General features: G+C 69.6%; 4 protein-coding genes across 4 annotated transcripts; 1 reads left to right on the plus strand and 3 right to left on the minus strand.

Annotated features, from left to right (window-relative positions):
- Positions 1-326: 326 nt before the first annotated feature.
- MPND (MPN domain containing) lies at positions 327-3,749 on the minus strand. The gene is made up of 11 exons (XM_063161327.1): positions 2,952-3,749; positions 2,119-2,587; positions 1,964-2,048; positions 1,788-1,884; positions 1,597-1,669; positions 1,448-1,524; positions 1,206-1,374; positions 1,059-1,129; positions 851-940; positions 558-650; positions 327-484 (listed from the first exon to the last, which is right to left on the minus strand). The coding sequence occupies exons 1-11, from the start codon at positions 3,747-3,749 to the stop codon at positions 398-400; spliced, it is 2,109 nt and encodes a 702-aa protein (XP_063017397.1). The 3' UTR covers positions 327-397.
- Positions 3,750-4,258: 509 nt separating this feature from the next.
- STAP2 (signal transducing adaptor family member 2) lies at positions 4,259-8,562 on the plus strand. The gene is made up of 10 exons (XM_063161328.1): positions 4,259-4,453; positions 4,820-4,891; positions 5,298-5,393; positions 5,703-5,759; positions 5,834-6,075; positions 6,313-6,453; positions 6,674-6,743; positions 7,095-7,191; positions 7,997-8,122; positions 8,384-8,562. The coding sequence occupies exons 1-10, from the start codon at positions 4,259-4,261 to the stop codon at positions 8,443-8,445; spliced, it is 1,158 nt and encodes a 385-aa protein (XP_063017398.1). The 3' UTR covers positions 8,446-8,562.
- A 180-nt stretch (positions 8,563-8,742) lies between these two features.
- Positions 8,743-15,280, minus strand: FSD1 (fibronectin type III and SPRY domain containing 1). Its single transcript, XM_063161131.1, has 13 exons — positions 15,227-15,280; positions 14,385-14,492; positions 14,178-14,309; positions 13,539-13,640; positions 12,749-12,771; positions 12,388-12,509; positions 11,911-12,120; positions 11,723-11,821; positions 11,476-11,635; positions 11,321-11,400; positions 10,282-10,533; positions 9,132-9,220; positions 8,743-9,053 (listed from the first exon to the last, which is right to left on the minus strand). The coding sequence occupies exons 1-13, from the start codon at positions 15,236-15,238 to the stop codon at positions 8,949-8,951; spliced, it is 1,494 nt and encodes a 497-aa protein (XP_063017201.1). The 5' UTR covers positions 15,239-15,280; the 3' UTR covers positions 8,743-8,948.
- A 3,994-nt stretch (positions 15,281-19,274) lies between these two features.
- SHD (Src homology 2 domain containing transforming protein D) lies at positions 19,275-22,754 on the minus strand. Its single transcript, XM_063160718.1, has 6 exons — positions 22,572-22,754; positions 21,931-22,015; positions 21,631-21,843; positions 21,201-21,330; positions 20,512-20,631; positions 19,275-19,461 (listed from the first exon to the last, which is right to left on the minus strand). Exons 1-6 carry the CDS (start codon positions 22,752-22,754, stop codon positions 19,275-19,277), a joined length of 918 nt encoding a protein of 305 aa, XP_063016788.1.
- Positions 22,755-24,022: the final 1,268 nt, after the last annotated feature.

Below are 24,022 nucleotides of genomic sequence, written 5' to 3' on the forward strand. Positions count from 1 at the left end.
AGTCAGGGAATGGCTCAGGTTGGATGGGACCTGGAAGGTCGTGGGCAGGGACACCTCCCACTGTGCCAGGCTGTTCCAGCGCCCATCCAGCCTGGCCTTGGGCACTGCCAGGGATCCTGGGGCAGCCACGGCTGTGCCCACCCTCCCAGGGAGGAATCCCCTCGCACATCCCCTATTCCAGGCCACGGCAGAGCCACCTGTCAGGAACCGCTCTTTAATCAAACTACCACTTCCACAAACCACCGAGCCACAGAGCCCGCGGGCACGGCCACCCCGGGGCAGGGCGGGCTCCGGGGCGCTCCGGGAGCTGCCCCGGCCGGGCCCGGGAGAGCCCCGGGGCTGCGAGCCCCGCCCGGGCTGCGGGAGGCGCCTGGTCCCAGCGAGGGGCCGCGGGCCCTCACCCGCTGAGCTTCAGCAGGCTGAAGATCTGCTCCAGGACGTGGCTGAAGCTCTGGTCTTTGGGGGTGCGGGAGGCCAGGGAGCCCTGAGAGGGGGGATCCCCGCTTGATTCCAGCGCAGGGAACAGCAAAGCCCCCTGCCCCGCCAGCCCTTCCCACCTTCAGCTTGTCCAGGTAGGTCTGATCCTGACTCCACAGCTCCTGGAACTTCACCAGGTCGGGGGCTCCCTTGTAGAACTCCACCAGCAGCGTCTGGAGGGGGGACAGAGGGGCAGCGGGCCTGGGGGTGCCCCAAAGCCAGGCAGGGGGACCCCAAACCTGCAGCACCAGTGGGGGCTGGAGAAGGGACTGCCACCATCAGCAGGGCTAAGGGCAGGATGGGGACAGGTGGTGGGGCCCCAGCCTGCCCCCAGTGGGCTCGGGGGGTTTGGGGGTCCCCACTGCTCTCTCACCATCTCCTGCACGACGTCGTTGGTGAGGAATCCGTCCTGGATGTAGGTGACCTCCACATCCATGGGGATCCCGTAGTCGTTGGGCCGTTGCTGTGGGATGGGGGAGCCAGGCAGGGGTCACCCCACAGCTCTGGCACCTGGCACCACCCTGGGGGCACCCGAGGATGCCAGATGGGGGGACCCCACCCCAAATCCTCCCCCACTTTACCTCTGGCGGCGGCATCACCCAGAAGGGCGCGATTTTGGACTCCACGCCGGGGTTGCCGTGGTAGAAGGGCCCTGTGGGCACAGAGGGGGCTGGCACAGGGGGGTGGCAGCAGCCCCGGCCCCGGGCAGCCCCGGGGGGCTCACGTACCGCAGATGAGCCCCAGGCAGGGCTGGAAGCCGTTGCCGCTGCCCTGCAGTTTGAGCTGATAATCCATCTGCGCGTCGATGTCGTGCAGGGACGGCAGCGCCGGCCCGAAGGGGTGGCTGTGGTACCACCCCACCAGCGACAGCCCCCGCAGGAACAGGCTCTGGCAGATCTGGGGGGGCACAAGCCGTGGGTGCGGAGCCTCCAGAGCCCCCAGAGCCCCCCAGGCTGGATCTGCCCCTCACCTCCTCCTCCACTGCGCCCGCGGCTTCGGCGTCGCCCAGGCGGGTCCGGCAGGGGAAGGCTCGAAGCACGGTCAGCACTGCGGGGACACGGGGCTGGTGACACCCCCGGGCCACGGCAGGGCCGCCCCCACCCCCCGGACCCCACCTACGCTGGGTGTTGGTGTCCCAGCGCCCCCCCAGGTACCCCACCACTTCGCTCCGCGTCAGGTGGCTGTGGAAATCCTAAAGGAAACGTTAAAATCGGCGGTTTAGCACGAAAATAATGGCACAAGGGACACCCCGCTGGCTGCAGGTGTCCCCAGCGCCATCGGCGATGTCCCGGCCTGGGGAGGGGACGCACCAGGAGCAGGAGGACGTTGCTGGAGATGGCCACGTTGAAGGGCTGGAATTTGTTGATGGCGGCAAAGGAGGTCACCTCCACCAGGGTCTGGGGGTTCCTGGAAGAGCCACGGCCCCGCTGTCCGCGCTGTCCCCGCTGTCCCCGGCCCTGCCCCGCGGTCCCCTCGGTGTCCCTACCTGGCCGAGTCGCGGGTGCCCAGGGTGCAGTAGCGGACGGGCACCCGGGGCTTCACCTCCAGCCTTTTCCCCGCGCTGCCTCCATCTGCCAAGGACACGGTCCCGTCACCGCGGCCGGGCCGCCCGGGCCCCCCGGCACCCCCTCGGCAGCTCACCCGTCCCCGCCGGCTCCGCCGGGCCCTTCCCCTGCTGCTTCTTGCTCCTCTCCTCCGGCCTTTTGGGAGCCGCCGGCTCCGGCACCGCCAGCCGACCCTCCCTGGCCGCCTCCTCCTCCTCATCCTCGGGCAGCTCCTCCTCCTCGCCCTCGCTGGCCAAGCTCTGCGGGCACACGGGGCTGGCACCCAGCTCGCCCCGCACGCTGGGGGTGCCGGGGGGAGGCGAGCCCGCTCCCACCTCGTCGGGGGGCGGCACGTTGGGCTGGTGCTTGCGCAGCCAGGCCGCCTTGTACTGGTCCAGCTTCTGGCCCTTGTAGCGCACCGAGGCCCAGCCGCAGCCCGACTTCTTGGCGGGGTTCACCAGGCGCTTGCAGTGCGTGGCCCAGGCGCTGGGCGAGTTGAACACCTGCCCCGTCTCCTGCCAGGTGATCGTCCCGTCCGAGCCCAGGTCCCCCACGAACTTCTTGCCCTGGGGACAATGGCGGGAGTCACATCCCCTTGTCCCCATTACTTCTCCTTCAGCTTCATCACTGTCCCTTGTCCTCATCCCACATCCCCTGTGCTCATCCTGTGTCCTGTTTCCCTTCCTTTTCCCTGTCCCATGTCTCCTGCCCCATCTCTGTCTCCTGCCCCATCTCTGTCTCCTGTCCCACCTCTGTTTCTTGTCCCTCTTCTTATTTCCAGTCCCCATCCCTGTTCCCTGTCCCCATCCCTCTCCCTGTCCCCATTCCTCTCCCTTGTCCCCATCCCTCTCCCTGTCTCCATCTCTCTCGCTGTCCCCATCCCTCTCCCTGTCCCCCATCCGTGTCCCCTGTCCCTGTGCCCAGGCTCACCAGGTAGTAGATGGACAGGACGCCCCTGCCCGGCTCCAGGAGCCCATCTCGGAGCAGGACCCTCAGGGTGATGCCCCTGCGGGTCAGCACCGCCCCCCGGGCCGCCCCCGCCGCCTTGGCCACCTCCGGCTCGGCCTCGGCCTCGTCCAGCCCCGGCTCCAGCTCATCCTCATCCTCCTCCAGCCCCTCGTCCCCGCCGGGGGAGGCGGCCGCGAGCGCTGCGGGGGGGACACGGTGTGACAGCGCCCCGGGTGTCCCCCCAGAGCTCCCTCGGGTCCCCCCTTGGTTTCTGCCTGCGGACGGGGACACCGGGACACAAGCGCGGAGGGGACACACGGACATGGAGGGGCAGGACACGGGGACAGGAGGACTCGGGGGTGGGAGGGGGGACGCTGACACGGGGACAGGGGGGTGAGGGCACAGGAGGGTGGCAGTGAAGGGCTGCGGGCGCGGGGACACGGCTGGCGGGGACGGGGACGGGCTGAGGGACGCGGGGCCGGGATGTCCCCACCGAGGTCCCGCGGGAGCGCGCTCGGGCAGGTGCACGCGCGTGCCCCGGGTGTACGGGGGCGGGGGGCAGTGACCGGTGCGCGTCCCCGCCCGGGGCGCGTGTCCGTGCGCGCGTGTCCGGTTCCCGGTGCGTGCCCGGTACGGGCTGCCCGCTGCGCGCCCGTTGTGCGCGTGCTCGGTACGTGTCCGGTGCCCGGTGCGTGCCCGGTGCGTGTGCGATTCCCCGTTCCCCGTTCCCGGTTCCCGGAGCCGGTGCCCGGTGCGCCCCCGCCCCCCGGTACCTGCCATGCTCCGCTCCCGCCGCTCCCGCCGCTCCCGCCTCCCCCCGGTGCGCGCGGCGGCGGCGGCGGCGACACGTGATGGGGCGGCCCCGGGCGCCCCGCCCCGCCCGGGGGGGCGAGGGGACACCGGCACCGGGGGGGGGAACGGGGGGGACGGGACAGCCCCGCACCTGCAGCACCGGCGGGGGGGACGCGGGGACTCAGCCCCGCGCTGACACACGGACACCCCCCCCACCCACCGGCGGGACCCCCGCCCGCCGCCCCGGCCCCGGGAACGGGAACGGGGGGACATCGGCACCGGCACCGGGCGGGGAACGGGCAGGAACCGGCCGGGCTCGGCCCCGCACCTGCCGCTCCGGGCGGGGGACGGGGGGGGGCTCAGCCCGCGCCGGTCACGGACCCCCAGCCCGGCCGGGACCCCCGGGAGGGGCACCGGGACACCGGGAACGGGAGCCTGTCGGGGCGCACCTGCTGCGTGCGAGGGGAGGGACTCGGGGGCTCGGCCCCGCACCGGGGATGCCCCGGCCCCGCCGGGACTCCCCCCCGCCGCCCTTCGCCCCGCGCCGGGCGGGGCCGGTACCGGGAACTGCGGGCGGCGACTCCTGCGCGGCGGCGGGGATGGAGCGGCCGGTGCCGCTGCCCCGGGGCACCCGGCCCCGCGCCCGGCACTACTACGAGGGATTCGTGGAGAAGCGGGGGCCAGGTGATCAGGTGGGCGACACCGCCGGGACCGACCCCGGTACCCCCGGGACCGACCCCGGTACCCCCGGGGCCGAGCGCCAAGAGCGACCCTCGGGGGTACCCGGGGACCCCGGGACCGCACCCGGCACTCCTGGGCACTGTCCCCCCGGGACCACCGTCTGTGCTCCCTGCCGAGCCCGGTGCCGATGCCAGTGCCGGCTCCCGGTGCCGTTTCCCTGTTCCCGATGCCTTTTGCCTGTTCCCGGTACAATTTCCCTGTTCCCGGTGCCGTTTCCCTGTTCCCGGTGCCGATTCTCTGTTCCCGGTACAATTTCCCTGTTCCCGGTTCCCGGTTCCCGGTTCCCGGTGCGGAACTGAGCCCGTCCCTCCCCGCAGGGCTACCGGAGGGTCTGGGCCGGGCTGCGGGGGCTCCAACTCGCCTTCTACAGCGGGCCCCGGGACCAGGAGGTACCGGGGCTCCTCCGGGCGGGACCCCCCGAGGCTGGGGACACCCCCGGGCTGGGACCCCTCAGGGTGGGACCCCCAGGACAAGAACCCTCGGGTGGGACTGGGGGGGGCTCCCCCAAACCGGGACCTCTGGGATCTGCTGGGGCTGGGACCCCCAAGATTGGGACCCCTCCATCCTCCTGCCCGTGCCCTGGAGATGCCCCTGGGGCAGGATCCCCCCAGGGTGGGACCCCTGTGCCCCCTCCCCAAGCTGGGACTGGTGAACCCCCCCAGGATTGGGGACCCGTCCCCATAAACCCCCCTGGGCTGGGCCCCCCGAGGATGGGACCTTCAGGGGACACTGGGGGGACCCTGCTGAGGGTGGGGGTGTCCCTGGGCCGGGGGTCCCACCCTTGGGTGCCCCCAGCCCCTGGAGCTGCTGGACCTGGGCGAGCTGGTGACCGTGCAGGCCAAGGACGGGCTGCTCATCCTCAGGCTGAGGGGACAAGAGGTGACAATGAAGGTGAGGGGCAGCCGGGGGGGCAATGGGGGTACCTGGAGGGGGGATCTGGGGTACAGAGGGGACACGATTTCAGGACTGGGGGGATGAGGGGACTGGGTTTTGGGACAGGGGCTGCAGGGGGGTAAGGGAAGGATTTAGGGACACAGGATTTTGGGACTGGGGAGACTGGAGAGCACAGCGGACGGACTTGGGGGTACAAGGGATGGCGGGTTTGGGGATTTGGGGCCAGGTTTACGGGGCTGTGGAGACCTGTGTGGGGCACAAGGGACAGGGCACAGGCCACCCTCACGTCCCTGTGCCCCCTGGCAGATGAAGAGCTGGGAGATGCAGGAGATGTGGCGAGGATTCATCCTGACCATGGCCAAGGTGGGTGCGGCACTGCCCGGGGCTCCGGGGGTGACAGGGACCCCTCAGTGCCACCTGCCCGTGTCCCCCCGCAGATGAGGATGCCCCCGGACCTGGCGCTGCTGCCCGGACACATCTCCCAGCTGCTGGAGGCTCTGCGGGAGGAGCGGCAGCGCAGGGGCACCTCCGTGTGTCCGGCCACCCCCGTGTCACCGGCCACCTCTGTGACCCCGGCCACCCCCGTGTCACCGACCACCCCCGTGACCCCGACCACCCCCGTGTGTCCGGCCACCCCCGTGACCCCGACCAGCCTCGTGTCCCCCAGCCCCTCTGAGCCGTGAGTTGGGGGTGTCGGGGGCTGGGGGGGTCCCCATCCTCCCTGGGGACCAGCACGGCCCAGCTTGGGTGGCCCAGTGTGGCTGGGCAGGGCTGGGGGTGACAGTGGGGGGGGGGTCCCCAATGCAGGGTATGGCTGTGGTGACATTGGGGGGTCCCCAGGACAGGGGATGGCTGTGGTGACATTGGGGGGTCCCCAATGCAGGGGATGGCTGTGGTGACATTGGGGGGTCCCCAGGGTCCCCAGCTGTTTTTTCCAGGTGACTCGAGCCGAGGCTGAGCTGCTGCTGGAGCTGAGCGCGCCCGGGGGGAATCTCCTGCTGCGGCCCGGGGGACACGGCCAGGGCGTCTCGGTCACCACGCGGCAGGAGCTGAGCGGGTCCGTGCCGGGGACACCGGGCAGGGGGGCCCCAGGGGGACGGGGGTGGCACGGAGTGAGGGTCCCCATGGGGTGCGGGGTCCCAGGGTGAACGGGGAACCCTCGGGGAGTCCTGGTTCGGAGGGTGGCCCCAGGGGAGGGTCCCTGTGTGAGGGGTGTCCCGCGGGCTGCGAGTGCCCCACAAGGGGGGTGCCCAGCCCCTGAGCCCCCCGACCCGCAGGAGAGCGGTGCTGAAGCACTACAGGGTGAAGAGGGAGCCCCGGGGCTACCTCATCGACCTGGAGAGCCCGGTGAGTGCCACGGGACAGGGCGGGGCTGGCCCTGGGGACAGGGACCCCAACCCCGGGCACCCCCTGAGCCCCCGGGGTGGGACCCTTGGGGTCACCCGAGGGACTGGCACCGTGTGGGCTGTGCCAGCCCAGGGCTGGGCACCCCCAGGGTGGCACCAAGGGGCTGGGGTCCCCCGAGGGCTGGGGCTCAAGGACCTGGGACCCCCAAAAGAAGGGACAGGGAGCCCCTCGTGTTTGGGACCCCCGAAGAGCTGCAGCCAAGGCCGTGGGACCCCCACGCGGGGCGCGGGGCGGAGGGCAGGGGATGGGGGGCACAAGGGGGGTCCCCGAGTGAGCCCCGCGTGTCCCCAGCACCGCTGCTCGTCGCTGGCAGACGTGGTGCAGTTCTTCGTGCGGAGGAGCGAGGGCAGCCTGCGGCCCCTGGAGCCCGAGTACAGCTCCCAGCTGGGTGGGCACGGCTGGGGGCACGGGGGGCTGGGGGGCACTGCTGGGGGGCCGGGGAACACTATTGGGGTGTCGGGGGATGCTATTGGGGTGTCGGGGACACTGCTGGGGTGTCGGGGGATGCTATTGGGGTGTCGGGAGACACTGCTGGGGTGCTGGGGGGCATTATTTGGTATCGAGGGACACTATTGGGCTGTCGGGGGGCACTGCTGGGGTGTCGGGGGATGCTATTGGGGTGTTCGGGACACTATTGGGGTGTCATGGGACATTATTGGGTGGTCGGGGGACGCTATTGGGGTGTCGGGGGGCACTGCTGGGCTGTCAGGGGATGCTATTGTGGTGTCAGGGGACATTATTGGGGTGTTTGGGACACTATTGGGGTGTCGGGGGATGCTATTGGGGTGTTCGGGACACTATTGGGGTGTCATGGGACATTATTGGGTGGTCGGGGGACGCTGCTGGGCTGCCAAGGGACACTATTGGGGTGTCGGGGGGCACTGCTGGGGTGTCGGGGGATGCTATTGTGGTGTCAGGGGACATTATTGGGGTGTTTGGGACACTATTGGGGCGTCGGGGGGCACTGCTGGGCTGTCAAGGGACACTATTGGGGTGTCGGGGGGTGCTATTGTGGTGTCGGGGGACATTATTGGGGTGTTGGGGACACTATTGGGGTGTTGGGAGCAGCCGTGGGAGGCTGGGGGGTGTCTGGGGTGCTCTGGAGAGTTGGGGGGCAGAGCTGCTGGGGTGCCTCAGCCTGGGGGGGCTCAGGGGGGTCTGGAGGGTCCGTGACCCCCCCCCCTCTGCCCCAGAGTTCGTGCCCAGAGAGGGGGACCCTGCCCCGGCTGCAGCCGTGCCCAGGGCGGCCCCGAGGAGGGGCAGGAGCCCCCCGGGTCTGGGGCTGGTGCCCGAGCAGCAGCTCTACATGAACGACCCCGGTGAGGCCGCCCGGGACCGCGGGGAGGGGAGGGGAGGGGGCACCCCCACACCGAGACCCCCCGACCCCGCTGGCACCCCCCAACACAATGAGGGGACACGAGGGTGGGGCAGGGGGTGGCAGCATGGGGACACCGGGTCCTGTCACGGCCTCGGGGGGCAATGGGGAGGAGTGGGGGGGTTCCTGGGGGGTTCCTGGGGGCAGGGGAGGGGGATTCTGGGTTCTCTGCCAGGTGCTCACGGCCCCCCCTTCCCTGGCACAGGCAGGAGCCAGGAGGTGCTCAGGGAGCTGCGCAGGAAGCTGCAGCAGCGCCGGGCTCAGTGATGGGGACACGCTGGGGACACCCCCTTGGTACCAGCAGGGGCAGCGGGACCCCCCTCACCCTCAGGGAAAGCTGTCCCCAGAGTCCCCAGTGTCCCCAGAGTCCCCAGTGTCCCCAGTGTCCCCAGAGTCCCCAGAGTCCCCGGTGTCCCCAGTGTCCCCAGTGTCCCCAGTGTCCCCGGTGTCCCCAGTGTCCCCGGGTTTGGGAACCCCCCTCATGTTTGCAAATAAAGAACCCTGTGCCCACCCCGCCCCGTCCCAGGGACCCCGAATGCCCCCCGTGCCCCATCCACGGCCAGCTCACACCTACATCCCAATTTATTCTCCAGGCCAGAAGCAGCTCTCGGTGCTGGGGGGGCAACGAGCCCCGTGACACGGGGGGCACGGAGTGGGGGGGCCGTGGGCAGCCCCGGGGCTGGCAGCGCCCGGCGGGCAGTGCTGGGGCTGGCAGAGCCCCTGGGCAGCGCTGGGGGTGGCAGGGGGGTACATTCAGTGCCGTGCCCAGCTCAGGGCAGGCTGGAGCTGCTGGCGGTGCTGTTGCGCTTCTGCAGGCACCGCACGGCGCTGGGCACCTGCAGGCCCGAGGTCACCTGGAAGCTGCCACACCACACCTGGGGGCACGGCGCGGGCTCAGGGGGCTGCGGGCAGCCTGGCAGCCCCCCGGGACCCCCGGGCCTGCCCCCGCTTACCATGAAGGCCGGCAGCACGGGCTGTGTGAACTTGGCCTTGAAGGTGTGGAGCAGCTGCTTGGTGCGGGCGTTGTAGAAGGACAGGAAACCTGTGGGGATGGGGCACAGGTGGGCACGGGGTGGGCACAGCCCTGGCACAGTGCCCGGGGTGGTGACAATGGCCACGTGGTGACAATGGAGGTGACAATGGCCACAGTGGTGACAATGGTGGTGGCGATGCCCATGGTGGACATTCGTGTCCATGCTGGAGTATGGACATGCTGGTGCCCATGGAGGTGACAATGCCCATGGTGGTGCCAATGCCCAGGGAGATGTCAATGCCCATGGAGGTGACTATGTCCATGATGGTGACAATGCCTACACCGGTACCCAGGGAGGTGCCAATGCCCATGGAGGTGCCAATGTCCAGGGAGGTGCCAATGCCCAGGGAACTGCCAATGTCCATGGAGGTTCCAATGCCCAGGGAACTGCCAATGCCCAGGGAGGTGCCAATGCCCATGGAGGTGACTATGTCCATGATGGTGACAATGCCTACACTGGTACCCAGGGAACTGCCAATGCCCATGGAGGTTCCAATGCCCATGGAGGTGCCAATGCCCATGGAGGTGCCAATGCCCAGGAAGGTGCCAATGCCCAGGGAACTGCCAATGCCCATGGAGGTTCCAATGCCCATTGAGGTTCCAATGCCCAGGGAGGTGCCAATGCCCATGGAGGTTCCAATGCCCAGGGAGGTGCCAATGCCCATGGAGGTGCCAATGCCCAGGGAACTGCCAATGCCCAGGGAGGTGCCAATGCCCATGGAGGTTCCAATGCCCATTGAGGTTCCAATGCCCAGGGAGGTATCAATGCCCAGGGAGGTGCCAATGCCCATGGAGGTGCCAATGCCCATGGAGGTGCCAATGCCCAGGGAACTGCCAATGCCCAGGGAGGTTCCAATGCCCATGGAGGTTCCAATGCCCATTGAGGTTCCAATGCCCAGGGAGGTTCCAATGCCCATGGAGGTTCCAATGCCCAGGGAACTGCCAATGCCCATGGAGGTGCCAATGCCCAGGGAGGTTCCAATGCCCAGGGAGGTATCAATGCCCAGGGAGGTTCCAATGCCCAGGGAGGTGCCAATGCCCAGGGAGGTGCCACCCCAGCCCAGCCCCACCTTCGTGGAAGTTGCAGTAGACGCCGATGCAGTCGGGCACGGGCACGTCGAGCGCCTTGGCCTTGTTGTTGTGCTTGGCGCTGAAGCTGACCTGCAGCCAGTTGTTGAGGTGCAGGCACCACGACGCCGGGGTCTTGCCCAGCTGGTCGAACTTGCCCAGGCTGCGGTAGGCCACGCCCACGCCGAAGGCTTTGCTGTCGCGGTCGTAGCGCACCTCCCAGTAGTGCTCGTCCCCGTCGATCAGGGTGTCCCCTGGGCACCAGCAGGGTGTGCCTTGGCACCAGGGCGTCCCCTGGGCACCATCAGGGTGTGCCTTGGGACAGGGTGTCCCCTGGGCACCATCAGGGTGTGCCTTGGCACCGGGGTGTCCCCTGGGCACCAGCAGGGTGTGCCTTGGGACAGGGTGTCCCCTGGGCACCGTCAGGGTGTCCCCTGGGCACCATCAGGGTGTGCCTTGGCACAGGGGTGTCCCCTGGGCACTGTCAGGGTGTCCCCTGGGACCGGGGCATCCCCTGGGCACGGCCACGGCTCTGCCCGGGCCGCCCGCGGCTGCCTCACCCTGTGCCCACCCTGCCAAGGGCATCCCCCTGCTCCCCTGGGTGCCTCCTGTGCTCTGGATCCCTCTGTGCCCCCTCCTCACCCGCACTCTTGGGTGCCCCCTCCTCAGTCACAGCCCTGGGTGCCCAAACCCCCCAGCCCAGGTGCCCAAATCCCCCAGCTCAAGTGCCCCTCTCACCCAGCACCATTGGCTGCCCAAACCCCCCCAGTCCAGGTGCCCAAATCCCCCAGGCCAGGTGCCCCAGTGCCCCCCATCCTGGGTGCCCAAACCCTCCAGCCTGGGTGCCCAAACCCCCATACCGATGGGTGCCCGAGTGCCCCACACCGGCTGCCCAAACACCCCATCCCGGGTGCCCCTCTCACCCAGCACCCCCGGGTGCCCAAGCCCCCCAGGCCAGGTGCCCAAACCCCCCAGGCCTGGTACCCCAGTGCCCCCTATCCTGGGTGCCCAAACCCCCGTGCCCCTGGGTGCCCCTCTCACCCAGCACCGTGTAGGACTCCGCAGTGAAGCGATCGCGGCCCCCGCGGCCCAGGGACATCCTCTTGGGCGACTGCACCACCCTGGCACGCGGGGACAGGGCAGGTTGGCACTGCCAGGCCCAGGGGCCGTGCAGGGGGGCCCGGGGGCGGCGTTACCTGGCAGGGGAGTTGGCAGGGGAGGCCGTCCTGCCCTTGCCATCCTTCTCACGAGCCTTGACGTCCTGCAGCTTCCCGCCCGTGGCGTCCCACTCCACGCTCAGCTCCTCCACCCGCAGGTTCTGGTGGCACGTGCTGGCGTCCAGCCGGAACATGAACGCTGGGGACAGCCCCTGTCAGCGGTGCCCGGGCCCCCGGCACCCCACAGGGCTGGCACGGGGGGCACGCGGGCACCCCCCGGACCCACCTCTGGTCTCCAGAGTGACCGGCTCCGAGAACTCGCCCGCCACCGCCTTGTTACACGCCCGCACCCGAAAATTCATGTACTTCATGTCAAACTTCAGCCCTGCGGGCACAGCGGGGTCACCAGGAGGGCACCGCCACCCCCGCGTGCCCTGCAGAGCCTGGGGCGGCCCCGGCACCCCGTGCCCTCACCGGTGAGGGTGTACTCGGTGCCCTTGATGCCCTCGATGACCATCCAGGGCTGGTCCTCCTTGGCACGGGGGGGCCCCTCGAAGTTGGTCCTGCGGTACTCCAGCACGTAGTGGTCGATCTTGCTGTCGTCGTCGGGCATCCTCCAGGCCAGGGTCACACAGTTATCGGCCACCAGCGACTCGGCCAGGTCGATCTCGGGGGCGCTGGGCACTGCCCGCAGGAGCAGCCGTGCCAGTGTCCCCCCTCCCTGCCGCTCAGGGGTTCCCCAGCACTCCCGGGCACCCCCAGGGCACCCCACGAGCTCAGCGAGTCACAGACCTCAGCGTGGCACCCCCGGCACCCAGAGACCCCCGCCGCCCCCCTGGGCACAGCACCCAAACCCCTCATCCTGCCCCCATCCCTGGCGCCATCCCCACGCCGTGCCAGCCTCCCCGGTGCCCTGCCCCGTGCCCCCGTGCCCCCCTGCCCTGGCAGTACCTGGCAGGAAGGCCAGGGCCTGCAGCAGGCGCCGCTCCTGGGCGAAATCCACCATCAGGTGGCTCATGTTGTCACTGACCTTGGCCTTGAGCGACAGCCGGAAGGCCGGGGCCATCGTCACACTGTGCCAGGACAGGGACAGGGCTCAGGGGGGCCGGGCACGCCCCTGCCCTGCTGGGCCCTGGGGAGGGTGGGCACGGCCACCCCAGCACCAACAGGGCCACCCCAGCACCAACAGGGCACCCCAGCACCCTCGGGACCAGCCCTGTGCGGCCCTGGCTGGAGGAGGAGGAGGAGGAGGAGGAGGAGGAGGAGGAGGAAGATGAAGGGTTAGTGGGTGGGGGGCTCGGGGGGGCCGTACCTATCCTTGATCTGTTTGGCCGCCTTGTGAGCGCAGGGGGAAAGAGGAGGAGAAAAAAGCAGCAGTGAGGCAGCAGAGCCGGGCACAGGGGGCACATGCGGGACCTGTACCAGCTGTGGCACCCAGCGGGACAGCATCCCTGCATCCCACAGCATCCCTGAGCATCCCTGCACCCCACAGCATCCCTGCATCCCACAGCATCCCAGAGCATCCCTGCATCCCACAGCATCCCAGAGCTTCCCTGAGCATCCCTGCATCCCACAGCATCCCTGGGCATCCCTGCATCCCACAGCATCCCTGCACCCCACAGCATCCCACAGCATCCCACAGCATCCCTGGGCATCCCTGCATCCCACAGCATCCCAGAGCATCCCTGCATCCCACAGCATCCCTGAGCATCCCTGCATCCCACAGCATCCCTGGGCATCCCTGCATCCCACAGCATCCCTGCACCCCACAGCATCCCTGAATCCCAGAGCATCCCCAAATCCCAGAGCACCCCTGCATCCCGCACCGGTTCCCCTGGCACAGCACCCCTGCACCCCTCTGGCACAGCACCCCTGGCACAGCACCCTTTGTGCCCCGTGGCCCTGCCATGGTGCCCCTCTGCGTCACCCTGGTGTCACCCCGGGTGTCCCCTCTCCCACCCAGCGCCGCCAGGCACAGCCAGCCCAGACAGAAAAAGGGTGCCAAGCCCAGGGTGGCATCGAGCGGGTGGCAAGGGGGGGTCAGGACACCCCCAGCGTGGGGACAGCAAGGCAGGGCCACCCCTGGCACCGCGGGCACCCACCTGGGAGAAGTCTTGGTGGTTGGCCGTGCCCAGGGCCTGGTTGGCCGCCTCCAGCAGCTCCTCGGAGCTCTCCAGGGCCTTGGAGCACGCCACGAGCTGGGCCTGCCCGGGAGGGAGGGCAGAGCTGGGGGGCTCCGGGCTGGGGGGGTCCCGAGCCAGGGGGGGCTCCGGGCTGGGGGGCTCCGAGCTGGGGGGCTCTGGGCTGGGGGGGTCCCGAGCCAGGGGGGGCTCCGAGCTGGGGGGCTCTGGGCTGGGGGGGCTCCAGGCTGGGGGGCTCTGGGCTGGGTGGGTTCCAGGCTGGGGGGGTCCCGAGCCAGGGGGGGCTCCAGGCTGGGGGGCTCTGGGCTGGGGGGCTCTGGGCTGGGGGGGCTCCAGGCTGGGGGGCTCCGGGCTGGGGGGCTCCGGGCTGGGGGGCTCTGGGCTGGGGGGCTCTGGGCTGGGGGGGTTCCAGGCTGGGGGGCTCTGGGCTGGGCAGGTCCTGGGACGGGGGGGGCTCTGGGATGGGGGGGCCCCGAGCCAGGGGGCTCTGGGGTCAGGGGGGTTCCAGGCCAGGGGAGTTTCAGGCCTGGGGGGCTCTGGGCTGGGGGGCTCCAGGCCAGGGGGGCTCTGGGACAGCGTGGCCTCCGTGCTGGGTCTCACCTGCAGCTCGTAGGTGCGGCTGGCTCGCTCCTGCTTGATCTTCATCACCATGTCCTCCTTGAGCTCGTCCAGCAGCGCGTAGAGCGACTGGAACTCGGCCTCCAGGTCCTGCTGCGCCCGCGCCGAGTTGGCCTGGGCACAACGGCGGGGCCTGAGCGGGGGCGGCCCCGCGGGGCCCCGGGGAGCGCGGGGGGCGGCCGGGGCTACCTCCACGTTCTGGAGCATCTGCTTGAGGGAGTAGATGAAGTTCTGGATCTCCTCATTCTTCACGGCGAGCGTGGTGATGATCTTGCGCAGAGACTCCTGCCCGGCGCCCTGCAGCGGCCGTCAGTGCCCGCGGGGCCCGCGCTGCCCCCGGGGCCTGGCCCGCCGTGCCAGGCTGTGCCGTGCCAGGCCGTGCCAGACCGTGCCGGGCCGTGCCAGGCTGTGCCGGGCCGTGCCAGACCGTGCCGGGCCGTGCCAGGCGCCGCGAGGACCCGGCCGGGCTGCCCGGCATGGCGGGGCCATGACTTGGCAGTGTGAGTGTGAGTGTGAGTGTGAGTGTGCCAGCCCCGAGCCCCCCGCTCCCCTCTGTGCCCCCCCACAGCCCTCCTGCACCCCTCCGGCGCCACCCTGAACCCCTCAGCCCTCCATCCATCCATCCATCCTCCACACCTGCGCTCCTCATCCCTGCTTCTCCATCCCCTCTTCCTCTCTTCCTCCCTTGCTCTTCCTCCCATCCCTCCATCCCCACTTCCTCCATCCCTCCTTCGTCTCTTCCTTCCTCTTCCTCCATCCCTTCCTCCTTCCCACCCCTCCATCCCCACTTCCTCCATCCCTCCATCCCCACTTCCTCCATCCCTCCGGCCCTTCCTTCATCTCTCCCTCTCCATCCCTCCCTCCTCCCTCCCTCCCTCCCTCCACCCGTCCATCCCCTCTCTCTCCATCCCTCCCTCGCTCCATCCTCCATCCCGCCCGCCCCTCCCGCTCCATCCCCTCACTCCCGGCTCTCCCGGTCGCTGCTCGGTGCCCCGGTTCCTGCCGCCGGTGCCGGGGGGTGCGGGCCGTACCTGGTCGCCCATTCCGGGCCGGCCCCGCCGCGCTCGGCCCCGCCGACACCAACAAAGGGGGAGCGGCGCCCCCGCCCCGCCCCCGGGGCCCCGCCCCGCTCCCGGCCCCGCCCCGCGCCCCGGGGCACGATGGGAGTTGTAGTCCGGGAGGGGAGGCTGCGACCCCCGCGCGTGGGGAGCGCTGGGGCCGAGGGGAGCGGTGGGACATTGTCCCGCGGGGGGGACGGTGGGGACACGGTCACAGTGAGGGGGGGTCCCAGATCAGGAAGTCTGAGCCCCCCCCAGCCCACTCGGGGCAGGAGGGGCTCCCCTGCTTGGGGGGGTCAGAGGAAATCCCCACGGGGCTCCCCCCAGGCTGGAGGGGGCCAGGATCAAAGGGGAGCCTGAGGAGGTGCTGGCACCTGTCCTCGCTCTGGATGGTGTCCCATATCCCTGTCCCCATCACTGTCCCCATCCCTGAACAAATCCTTGTCCCCAATCACATCACTGTCCCCATTCCTGTCCCTTTCCCTCTCCCTGTCCCCATCCCAGTCCAAATCCCTGTTCCCATCACTGTCCCCATCCCTGTCCCCAATCGCATCATTGTCCCCATTCCTGTCCCCATCTCTGTCCAAATCCCTGTCCCATATCCCTGTCCCCATCCTGAACAAATCCCTGTCTCCAACCGCATCACTGTCCCCGTTTGCCTGCCATCACTGTCCCTATTCCTGTCCCCATCCTTGTCCAAATCCCTGTCCCCAATCGCATCCCCGTCCCCATCCCTGCCCCCATTCCTGTCCCTTTCCTTCTCCCTGTCCCCATCCCCATCCCTGTCCAAATCCCTGTCCCCATCATTGTCCCCATCCCTGTCCCCATCCCTGCCCAAATCCCCATCCCCAGCCCGCCCCCATGTCCCCATCTCTCCCCTGCTCTGGTGCCACTCTCTGTCCCTGTCACCTCCCCCGTTCACAGGGCCGGAAGCCACAGTGTCACAGGAGCTGGCCCGGGTGGCGCAGGGCCAGGAGGCTTTGGGGACAGGCACAGCGTGGGGCTGGGACCCCTTGGGGACACAGCCCCTCGAGGGGGTGGCTGGGCTGGCCCCGGAGGGGGGATGTGGCAGCTCGGGGTCCTCATCCCCCTCCTTGGAGGTGAGTGGGGGACAAGGCTGGCTGGGGGACAGTGGGGACAGCGGGGACAGCGGGGACAGCGGGGACAGTGGGGACAGCGGGGACAGGGACACAGCGCCTGGGACCCTGTGGCGGTGCTGTGGGGTTGGGGACAGGCCACCCAGGGGACAACAGGGGGGCACAGGGCTCAGGCTGGCCCCCGTGTGACACCAGGGGTGAGGGGGGGACATCTGTCCTGGGAGGGAGACCAGAGAGGGGCTGGGGACACAGAGTGGGGGACAGGCATGGGGACAGAGTGGGTGACACGGCTGTGGCAGGGGTGGACAGGATGGAACCGGTGGGGGGTACACAGCATCAGTGGGGACAGGAAGGTGACAGTGGTGGGGGACAGGATGGGGTGTGTGGTCAGAGGTGACAAGGACGCGTGGGCAGCGAGCCTGGAGCGTTCCTGTCCCCCGTCCCCCGGGTGTCCTGGGGGTGCCATCCATCCCCCTGTGACCCCGGCTGTCCCCACAGCGGGCGCCCTGCGGGTGACCCAGGAGCCGGCCGAGCTGCGGGTGGCCGCGGGTGACACGGTGGCCCTGCAGTGCCAGGTGGAGGTGGCCGAGGGCGAGGTCCTGCTGCGGATGGAGTGGCTGCGGGACGGGGGGCTCGGGGCGCTCTGTGCCACCCGCCTGCGCCTCGGCACCCCCCTGTCCCCGCCGCTCTGTGCCCCGAGGGGGGCACGGCTGGCCTGGCACCCCCCCCGGGCCACCCTCAGCCTCCCGCAGGTGCGGAGCAGCGACAGCGGGCGCTACCTGTGCCGGGTGACCCTGGAGATCCCGCGGCACGACACGGCCACCGGCAACGGCACCGAGCTCCGCGTCAGCCCCGGTACCGCGGGGACAGCGGGGACAGCGGGGGGACAGGGGAGGTGGCACCGCCGAGGGGCTTGGGGGGTCACTGAGGGTCCCCAGCACCGTGGGCGGGGTCCTTTGGGGGAGATTCTGGGGGGAAATTGGGTGGCCACAGTGAGGGGGGACAGGAACGGGGACAGGGACAGGGATGGGAACAGGGACTGGGATGGGGACAGGGACAGGGGACAGGGACAGGGACGGGAACGGGGACAGGGATGGGAACAGGGACAGGGGACAGGGACAGGGATGGGAACGGGGACGGGGATGGGGACAGGGACGGGGACTGGGACAGGGATGGGAACAGGGACAGGGACATCTCTGACTCTTTCCCCTCACCGCAGCGGCTCTCGGAGGACATCAGCCAGGTAACTGTGTCCCCCCTGTCTCCCCCCTGTCCCTGCTGTGCCCTCCACCCCGGCACCCCCGGTGTCCCCGGGCAGGGGTGACCCTGGCTGTGCTTGCAGCTCTGCTCTGGGCGCTCCTGGCGGGCCTGGGGAGCCTGGGGGGCATCGTCCTTCTCCTGGGGCTGGCCCTGCTCGGCCAGCGCTGCTGTCACAGGAGCCCAGGTCAGCCTGTCCCCAAATCCCCTCCCTGACACCCAAACGCCCCCGTGCCCGCCTGCCCCACTGACCCCAAACCCCCCCAGCTTGTGCCCCACTCCGGGCACCCCGTGTGTCCCCCGAGGGCGCTGGCTGACAGCAGTGACCCCCACCAGGCGCTGTGCACCCCGACTCGCCCATCTACCTGAACGTGGGGTCCCCCTCGGCGCGGGGCCCCCCAAAGCCGCCGCCCCCCCAGCCGGAGATCAGCCCGTACCAGGTGGAGCCGCAGCGGGCACGGGGCCCTCCCCTGCCCCCCCGGCCCTGAGGGCGCCTCACAGCCTCCCCCGGCTCTGCCTTCCTCAGGAAACCCCCCAAAAAAGGTGTTTGGCAGCATCCTGTCAGCCGGCTCGGCGTGCTCTGTGTGCCCCCACCCCCGGGCCATCCGCTGCCATCGCTGCCATCCGCTGCCACCCGCTGCCATCCGGTGCCCCACGGGCCACAGCGTGTGGGCAGCTCGTGGTCACTGTGCCACAGGGGTGACAGGGACCCCTCGTTCAGGGGAAGCCACTCTGCTGTCCCTTGGACTCCATGGTGTCACCCAGAACCCGAGGGATGTGCTGGGGGTGGGAATCACGGGCCCTCCCCGGAGTGGCAGTGCCACCACCTTGTCCTGCCTTCTCCAGGGATAGCGCAGAGCTGAGTGCCCAGGTGCACCAGAGGGACCCATTCCTGTCCCTGTTCCTGTCCCCATTTCAGTCCCTGTCCCCATACCCATCCCTATCCATGTCCCCCTCCCTGTCTTAGCCTCCCATCCCATCCCATTATCCCATTATCCCATCCCATCCATGCCATGCCATGCCATGCCATCCCATCCCATTATCCCATTATCCCATCCCATCCATGCCATGCCATCCATGCCATGCCATCCATCCCATCCCATCCCATCCCATCCCATCCCATCCCATCCCATCCCATCCCATCCCATCCCATCCCATCCCATCCCATCCCATCCCATCCCATCCCATCCCATCCCATCCATCCCATCCCATCCATCCCATCCCATCCCATCCCATCCATCCCATCCCATCCCATCCCATCCCATCCCATCCCATCCCATCCCATCCCATCCCATCCCATCCCATCCCATCCCATCCCATCCCATCCCATCCCATCCCATCCCAGTGCCATTCCCAGTCCATCCCATCCCATCCCCATCCCATCCCATCCCATCCCATCCCATCCCATCCCATCCCATCCCATCCCATCCCATCCCATCCCATCCCATCCCATCCCATCCCATCCCATCCCATCCCATCCCATCCCATCCCATCCCATCCCTTTCTCCTCCCTGTCCCCACTCCTGTCCCCTTTCTCTGTCCCCACCCCTGTCCCGAATGCCCCCGTGCCCACATGCCCAGATCCCGCTCGGAGGCAGCACAGCGTCCCCAGCCCGGTGGGACAGGGCGGTTTAATGGGGCGGGGGGCGCGGGCGGGGGTCCCGGGCTCACAGGGGCTGCACGGCCACGGGGTAGAGCAGGGACAGGTGGCGGGCACCGCGCACGGGCAGCGCCCGCGCCGTGTAGTGCCCCACGGCCGCCGGCACCGACGGGAAGGCGGCCCCGGCCCGGCCCAGCGTGAAGTGCTGCTCCCGGGTCCGCGTCAGCTTCACGTGCACGAAACCCTGGCTGCTCCTGCGGGACAACGGGAGAATGGGAGAACGGGATAACGGGAATGAGGTGTGGGATAACGGGAGAACGGGATAACGGGAATGAGATGTGGGATAACGGGATAACGGGATAACGGGATAACGGGAATGAGGCGCGGGAGAACGGGAGAACGGGATAACGGGATAATGGGAAATGAGGTGTGGGATAACGGGACAATGGGAATGAGGCGCGGGAGAACGGGAGAACGGGATAACGGGAATGAGGCGCGGGATAACGGGAGAACGGGATAACGGGATAACGGGAATGAGGTGTGGGATAACGGGATAACGGGAGAATGGGAAATGAGGCACGGGAACGGGATAATGGGATAACAGGAGATGAGGCACAGGAACGGGATAACGGGAAATGAGGCATGGGAACGGGATAACGGGAAAACGGGATAACGGGAACAAGAATGGGAACAGGAGCGGGAACGGGATAATGGGATAACGGGAAATGAGGCACGGGAACGGGATAACAGGAGAATGGGAATAGGAATGGGAACAGGAATGGGATAACGGGAACAGGAACGGGAATGGGATAACGGGAAATGAGGCATGGGAACGGGATAACGGGATAATGGGATAATGGGATGGGATGGAATGGGATGGGATTGGGATGGGATTGGGATGGGATTGGGATGGGATTGGGATGGGATAATGTGATGGGGTAAAATGGGGATTGGGATAAAGTGGGGATCTGGACAGGGATGAGGATGGGGACAGGGATGAGGAGGCTGGGACAGGGACGGTGACAAGGAGAGGGATGGGAATGGGGACGGGAATGGGAATAGGGGTGAGGACTGGGGTGGAGATTGGGGCACAGATGTGGACAGCAATGGGGATGAGGTCAGGAATGGGGACCCCATCCAGAGCAGGGGCAGGGGCTGGCACTACCCAGCTCAAATCCAGCCTGTGCCATGCATGGGGACACACCAACACATCCCCACTGGGGCTGGCACAGCCAAACACGGATCCAGCCCCACTCCCAGCCTGGCACGGCCCCTGGCACGGCTGTGCCCGTGTCCCTGCTCACCTGAGGGACAGCGAGTAGTCCTCGGGGCTGGTCTCGCAGTCGCGCACCAGGAAGCTGCCCTCGCGGCACAGCGCCAGCAGCGTCTCTGCGCCCGCCCGCCCGATGGCGCCGTGGTACCAGCTGGGCACAGCGGGGTCACACGGGCACCCCCCGGGCCATGGGGGACCCGACCACACCATGGGGCACACCCTGGGCCACGGGGCACCCCCTGGGCCATGGGGCACCCAGCCACACTATGGGGCATCCCCTGGGCCATGAGGCCACCCAGCCGTGCCATGGGGCACCCAAACACACCACAGGGCACCCAACTATGCCATGGGCCGCCCAACCATGCTATGGGGCACCCAAACATCCTGTGGGGCACCCAACCACACCATGGGGCACGCAACTATGCCATGGGGCAACCAAGCATCCTATGGGGCAACCAACCACACCATGGGGCACCAAACCATGTCATGGGCTACCCAACCATGCTGTGGGGCACCCAGCCATGCCATGGGCCACCAAACTATCCCGTAGGGCACCCAACCCCATGGGATTCACCCACGCCACTGGCCCGTCCACACCCCTATGTCAAAGGGCCCAACCACACCAAGGGACACCCACAAGGAGCCACCCCTGGGGACCTTCCCCGGCGGGTTTGTCCCCGTTTGTCACACGCTGTGCGACTGGGACGCCCCCAGACTCACGCCTGCTTCTCCAGGGGCAGCGAGGTGTCCACGTGCCCGGGGCTGGGGGGGCAGGCGGGCCGGGGGCCGCGGGGGGAGCGGGGCAGCGCCCGGGACAGGCTGGGGGAGCGCTCGGGGCTCTCAAACTGCACTGCGGGGACAAAGGGGCGTCACCGGCTCAAAGGGATATCCCAGAGCGGCTCTGTGCCGCCCTGGTGTCCCACTGCTGGGGACAGGGTGCTCTGGGGGGTACCCATGGGGGGCGCGGGGTGTCGGGGTGGCAGGGGGACATGGCGGGGGGACCCCAGGATGCTGGGGGATGCTGAGATCCAGGTCGGATACCCATGGAAGCTGCGGGATGTGGGGTTGGGGGACCCTGGGGGTGTCCCCACAAGGAGGAGGGAGCCAGGAGCAGCGCCCACCCCGAGGTGGCACCCGGGGCCGCCGTCACCTGCGAACGCCCGTGAGATGTGATCCTTCTTCCACTCCCAGGGCTGGTCGTACTCGTCGGCCGGGCGCTCGTCGTCGCGGGGGAGGCGGCTCTGGCGGGCCGGGGGTGCCCCCGGGCCGTCCCCGGCCGTGTCCCACTCCTCGGAGGGGGTGTCGTACAGCTGGGCACCCCGGCGCGGCCGCACCCGCCGGGCCTCGCCCTGCCGCGGGCACCCTGCGGATGGGGAACGGGCAACGGGGCCGTGGGAGCGCCCGGGACCCCCGCGGGGCCGCTGGGGGGGCCCGGGGTGTCACCACCCACCTGTGGCCTCCTCGTCGCAGCCGCCCTCGGGCGCCGGGTCCTGCTCGCCCTCGAAGGGCTCCGAGTACTCGCTCTCACCTGGGCCCTGGGTGGGGGGTTTCGGGTGGGACGGGACCCCCACTGCCCCCCCCGCAGCCCCCCGGTCCCGGGGTGCCCTCACGGGACCCTTGGGGCTCCCACACCCCGGCACGGGTGTCCCCAGCCCCGTGCCCGCTCCCGCCCACCCGGTCCCTTTGTCCCCCAGCCCCTCTCCCCTTCTCCCCTTCCCCCTCTCCCGGTGCCTCCATCACCCCCAGCCGCCCCCCAGTTCCCCCTCCGGTGACCCCGGCTGCCCCCCGGCTGCCCCCCGCCCCCTTGGCTCTGCCCCGTTCCCGGTTCCCGCTCTCCCGGTCCTCAATCCCGGCCGCTTTGGGTCCCCGTCCCCGCTCCCCGTCTCGCCCATCCCCGTTCTCTGTGTCCCCCCATCCCCTCCGCTCCTCACCCCCCCGTTCACACCTGCCCGACCCCCCCGCTCCTCCCGGTACCCCCGTTCCCCTTCCCCAGCCCCCCCCGTTCCTCCGCCGCCCTCCCCGCTCCTGGCGCTTGGCCGCGGCTCCCGCCCGGTGCCCCCCGGTGCCCCCCGGTGCCCGCCGGTGCCGTACCTGCTGCAGGCGGCGGGGGCCGCCCCCCGGGCCCGCGCCCCCCACCCGCACGAGGCGGTGGCGCGGGGAGGCGGCGGCGGCGGCACCGGGGGGGCCCCCGGGCCCGCTGTAGTCGGGCTGGGGCGGGCGCGGCGGGGAGCGCCGGGCCCCCCGGCCCAGGTACTCCCGGAGCCACTTGGCCATGGCGGGGAGCGGCACCGGGACGGCCGGGACCCAGCGGCGGCACCGGGACCCGCCGGGACCCCCCCCCGCCGCCGCCGCCGCCGCCGCCGGAGCCGCTTTGTGTCGCCGCCGCGCGCGGCGCGGACCGGAGCCCCCGGAACCCCCCCGCGCCCGCCTCGCCGGGGGCACCGGCACGGGGGGGGCGAGACCACCGGGGGGACGGCGGCAGGGACGGCGAGGGCGGGAGCCCGAGAGGCGGGGGGGGCACCGGGACCGTGACACGGCGGGAGCCCCCAGTGACACCGGGGGGGCACCGGGACCGTGACACGGCGGGAGCCCCCAGTGACACCGGGCGGGTCCTCCCCGGTCACAGCGGGAAATGGGGGGACCCCTGCCCAGAGCCCAGCCATGGATCCACACGGGGCTGGGGGCTGCAGGGCTTTGGGGGGAGCGAGGACCCCCCAATCTCCGTCACCCACCGCGGGGAGCTCCTGGGGGGCGCGGGGGGCTCTGCTCCCCCCCGGCCGCGCGGTTTGGGGGGGCTCAGGCACCGCACGGGGGGCAGGAGGTTGGGACCCCCCTCAGCCCTGCCCCGAGTCCCCTCCTGGCATTGTCTGTGCCCAGAACAAAGGTTCCTCTCCCCGGGGTCCCTTTTTGGGTCCCTACTCTCGGGGTCCCTTTTTGGGGTCCCGCCTGGCGCTGGGGGTGATGACAGCTGGGCAGTGGGGGACACACCTGGGAGGACACGGCCTGAGACCCCCCCTCACGCCCCCCAGCCCCTGCTGAGCCCAGTGGCCAGCATTAATATTTGAGGAGGTTAATTAAGGCATGTGCACAGAATGCTAATTGGGATGGGGGGGGGGGGGGCTGGGTTTCTGTCCAGCTCTCCCTGACGCCCCAGAGCCCCCCCCGGGCCCCCCAACCCCTCTGTGAGGGTGTTAATTAACCAGAGGCTGCTCAGCAATTAGAGGGGGTGCCTTGATGAGAGGGAAGTTGATGGCCATGGGTGAGGAGAGCCCCACTCGGGGTGGGTGGGCACTGGGTGCGGGGTCCCTGTCACGGGGGTGGGTGGGGGTCCCACAGTGCCCACGTACAAATCAGTCTCTGATGAAGATGAAGCTCTGGGATGAAGCTCGGATCTGGCTCTGCCTGATCCCATTTATTCCGGAGTGTGGCTGCTGGAACGTGAGGATGGCTTTGTCCCCGAGCTCCTGGGGACATCTGGGGGGGCTGCTGGTGGCAGGACAGCCCTGTCCCCGCACCGAGGGGCTGCAGGAGCCCCCGGGGGT

Source organism: Melospiza melodia, chromosome 7 (assembly GCF_035770615.1).
Source record: "Melospiza melodia melodia isolate bMelMel2 chromosome 7, bMelMel2.pri, whole genome shotgun sequence".
NCBI lineage: Eukaryota > Metazoa > Chordata > Aves > Passeriformes > Passerellidae > Melospiza > Melospiza melodia.

Excerpts from the sequence above, each read along its gene's own strand:
- MPND (XM_063161327.1), bottom strand. The coding sequence starts at position 3,749 with ATGGCAGGTACCGGGGGGCGGGGGCGCACCGGGCACCGGCTCCGGGAA. Across the intron at positions 2,049-2,118 it reads GGCGGAGCCGGCGGGGACGG|ATGGAGGCAGCGCGGGGAAA; the intron begins GTGAGCTGCCGA and ends TGTCCTTGGCAG. Across the intron at positions 485-557 it reads CCTACCTGGACAAGCTGAAG|GGCTCCCTGGCCTCCCGCAC; the intron begins GTGGGAAGGGCT and ends CCCCCCTCTCAG.
- STAP2 (XM_063161328.1), top strand. The coding sequence starts at position 4,259 with ATGCCCCGGCCCCGCCGGGACTCCCCCCCGCCGCCCTTCGCCCCGCGC. Across the intron at positions 6,744-7,094 it reads TCATCGACCTGGAGAGCCCG|CACCGCTGCTCGTCGCTGGC; the intron begins GTGAGTGCCACG and ends GCGTGTCCCCAG. Across the intron at positions 8,123-8,383 it reads GCTCTACATGAACGACCCCG|GCAGGAGCCAGGAGGTGCTC; the intron begins GTGAGGCCGCCC and ends TCCCTGGCACAG.
- FSD1 (XM_063161131.1), bottom strand. Across the intron at positions 12,772-13,538 it reads ACCACCAAGACTTCTCCCAG|GCGGCCAAACAGATCAAGGA; the intron begins GTGGGTGCCCGC and ends TGCGCTCACAAG. Across the intron at positions 9,054-9,131 it reads CCGTGCTGCCGGCCTTCATG|GTGTGGTGTGGCAGCTTCCA; the intron begins GTAAGCGGGGGC and ends CCGTGCCCCCAG.
- SHD (XM_063160718.1), bottom strand. The coding sequence starts at position 22,754 with ATGGCCAAGTGGCTCCGGGAGTACCTGGGCCGGGGGGCCCGGCGCTCC. Across the intron at positions 20,632-21,200 it reads CTGCCCCTGGAGAAGCAGGC|CTGGTACCACGGCGCCATCG; the intron begins GTGAGTCTGGGG and ends CGCTGTGCCCAG. Across the intron at positions 19,462-20,511 it reads GACTACTCGCTGTCCCTCAG|GAGCAGCCAGGGTTTCGTGC; the intron begins GTGAGCAGGGAC and ends GTTGTCCCGCAG.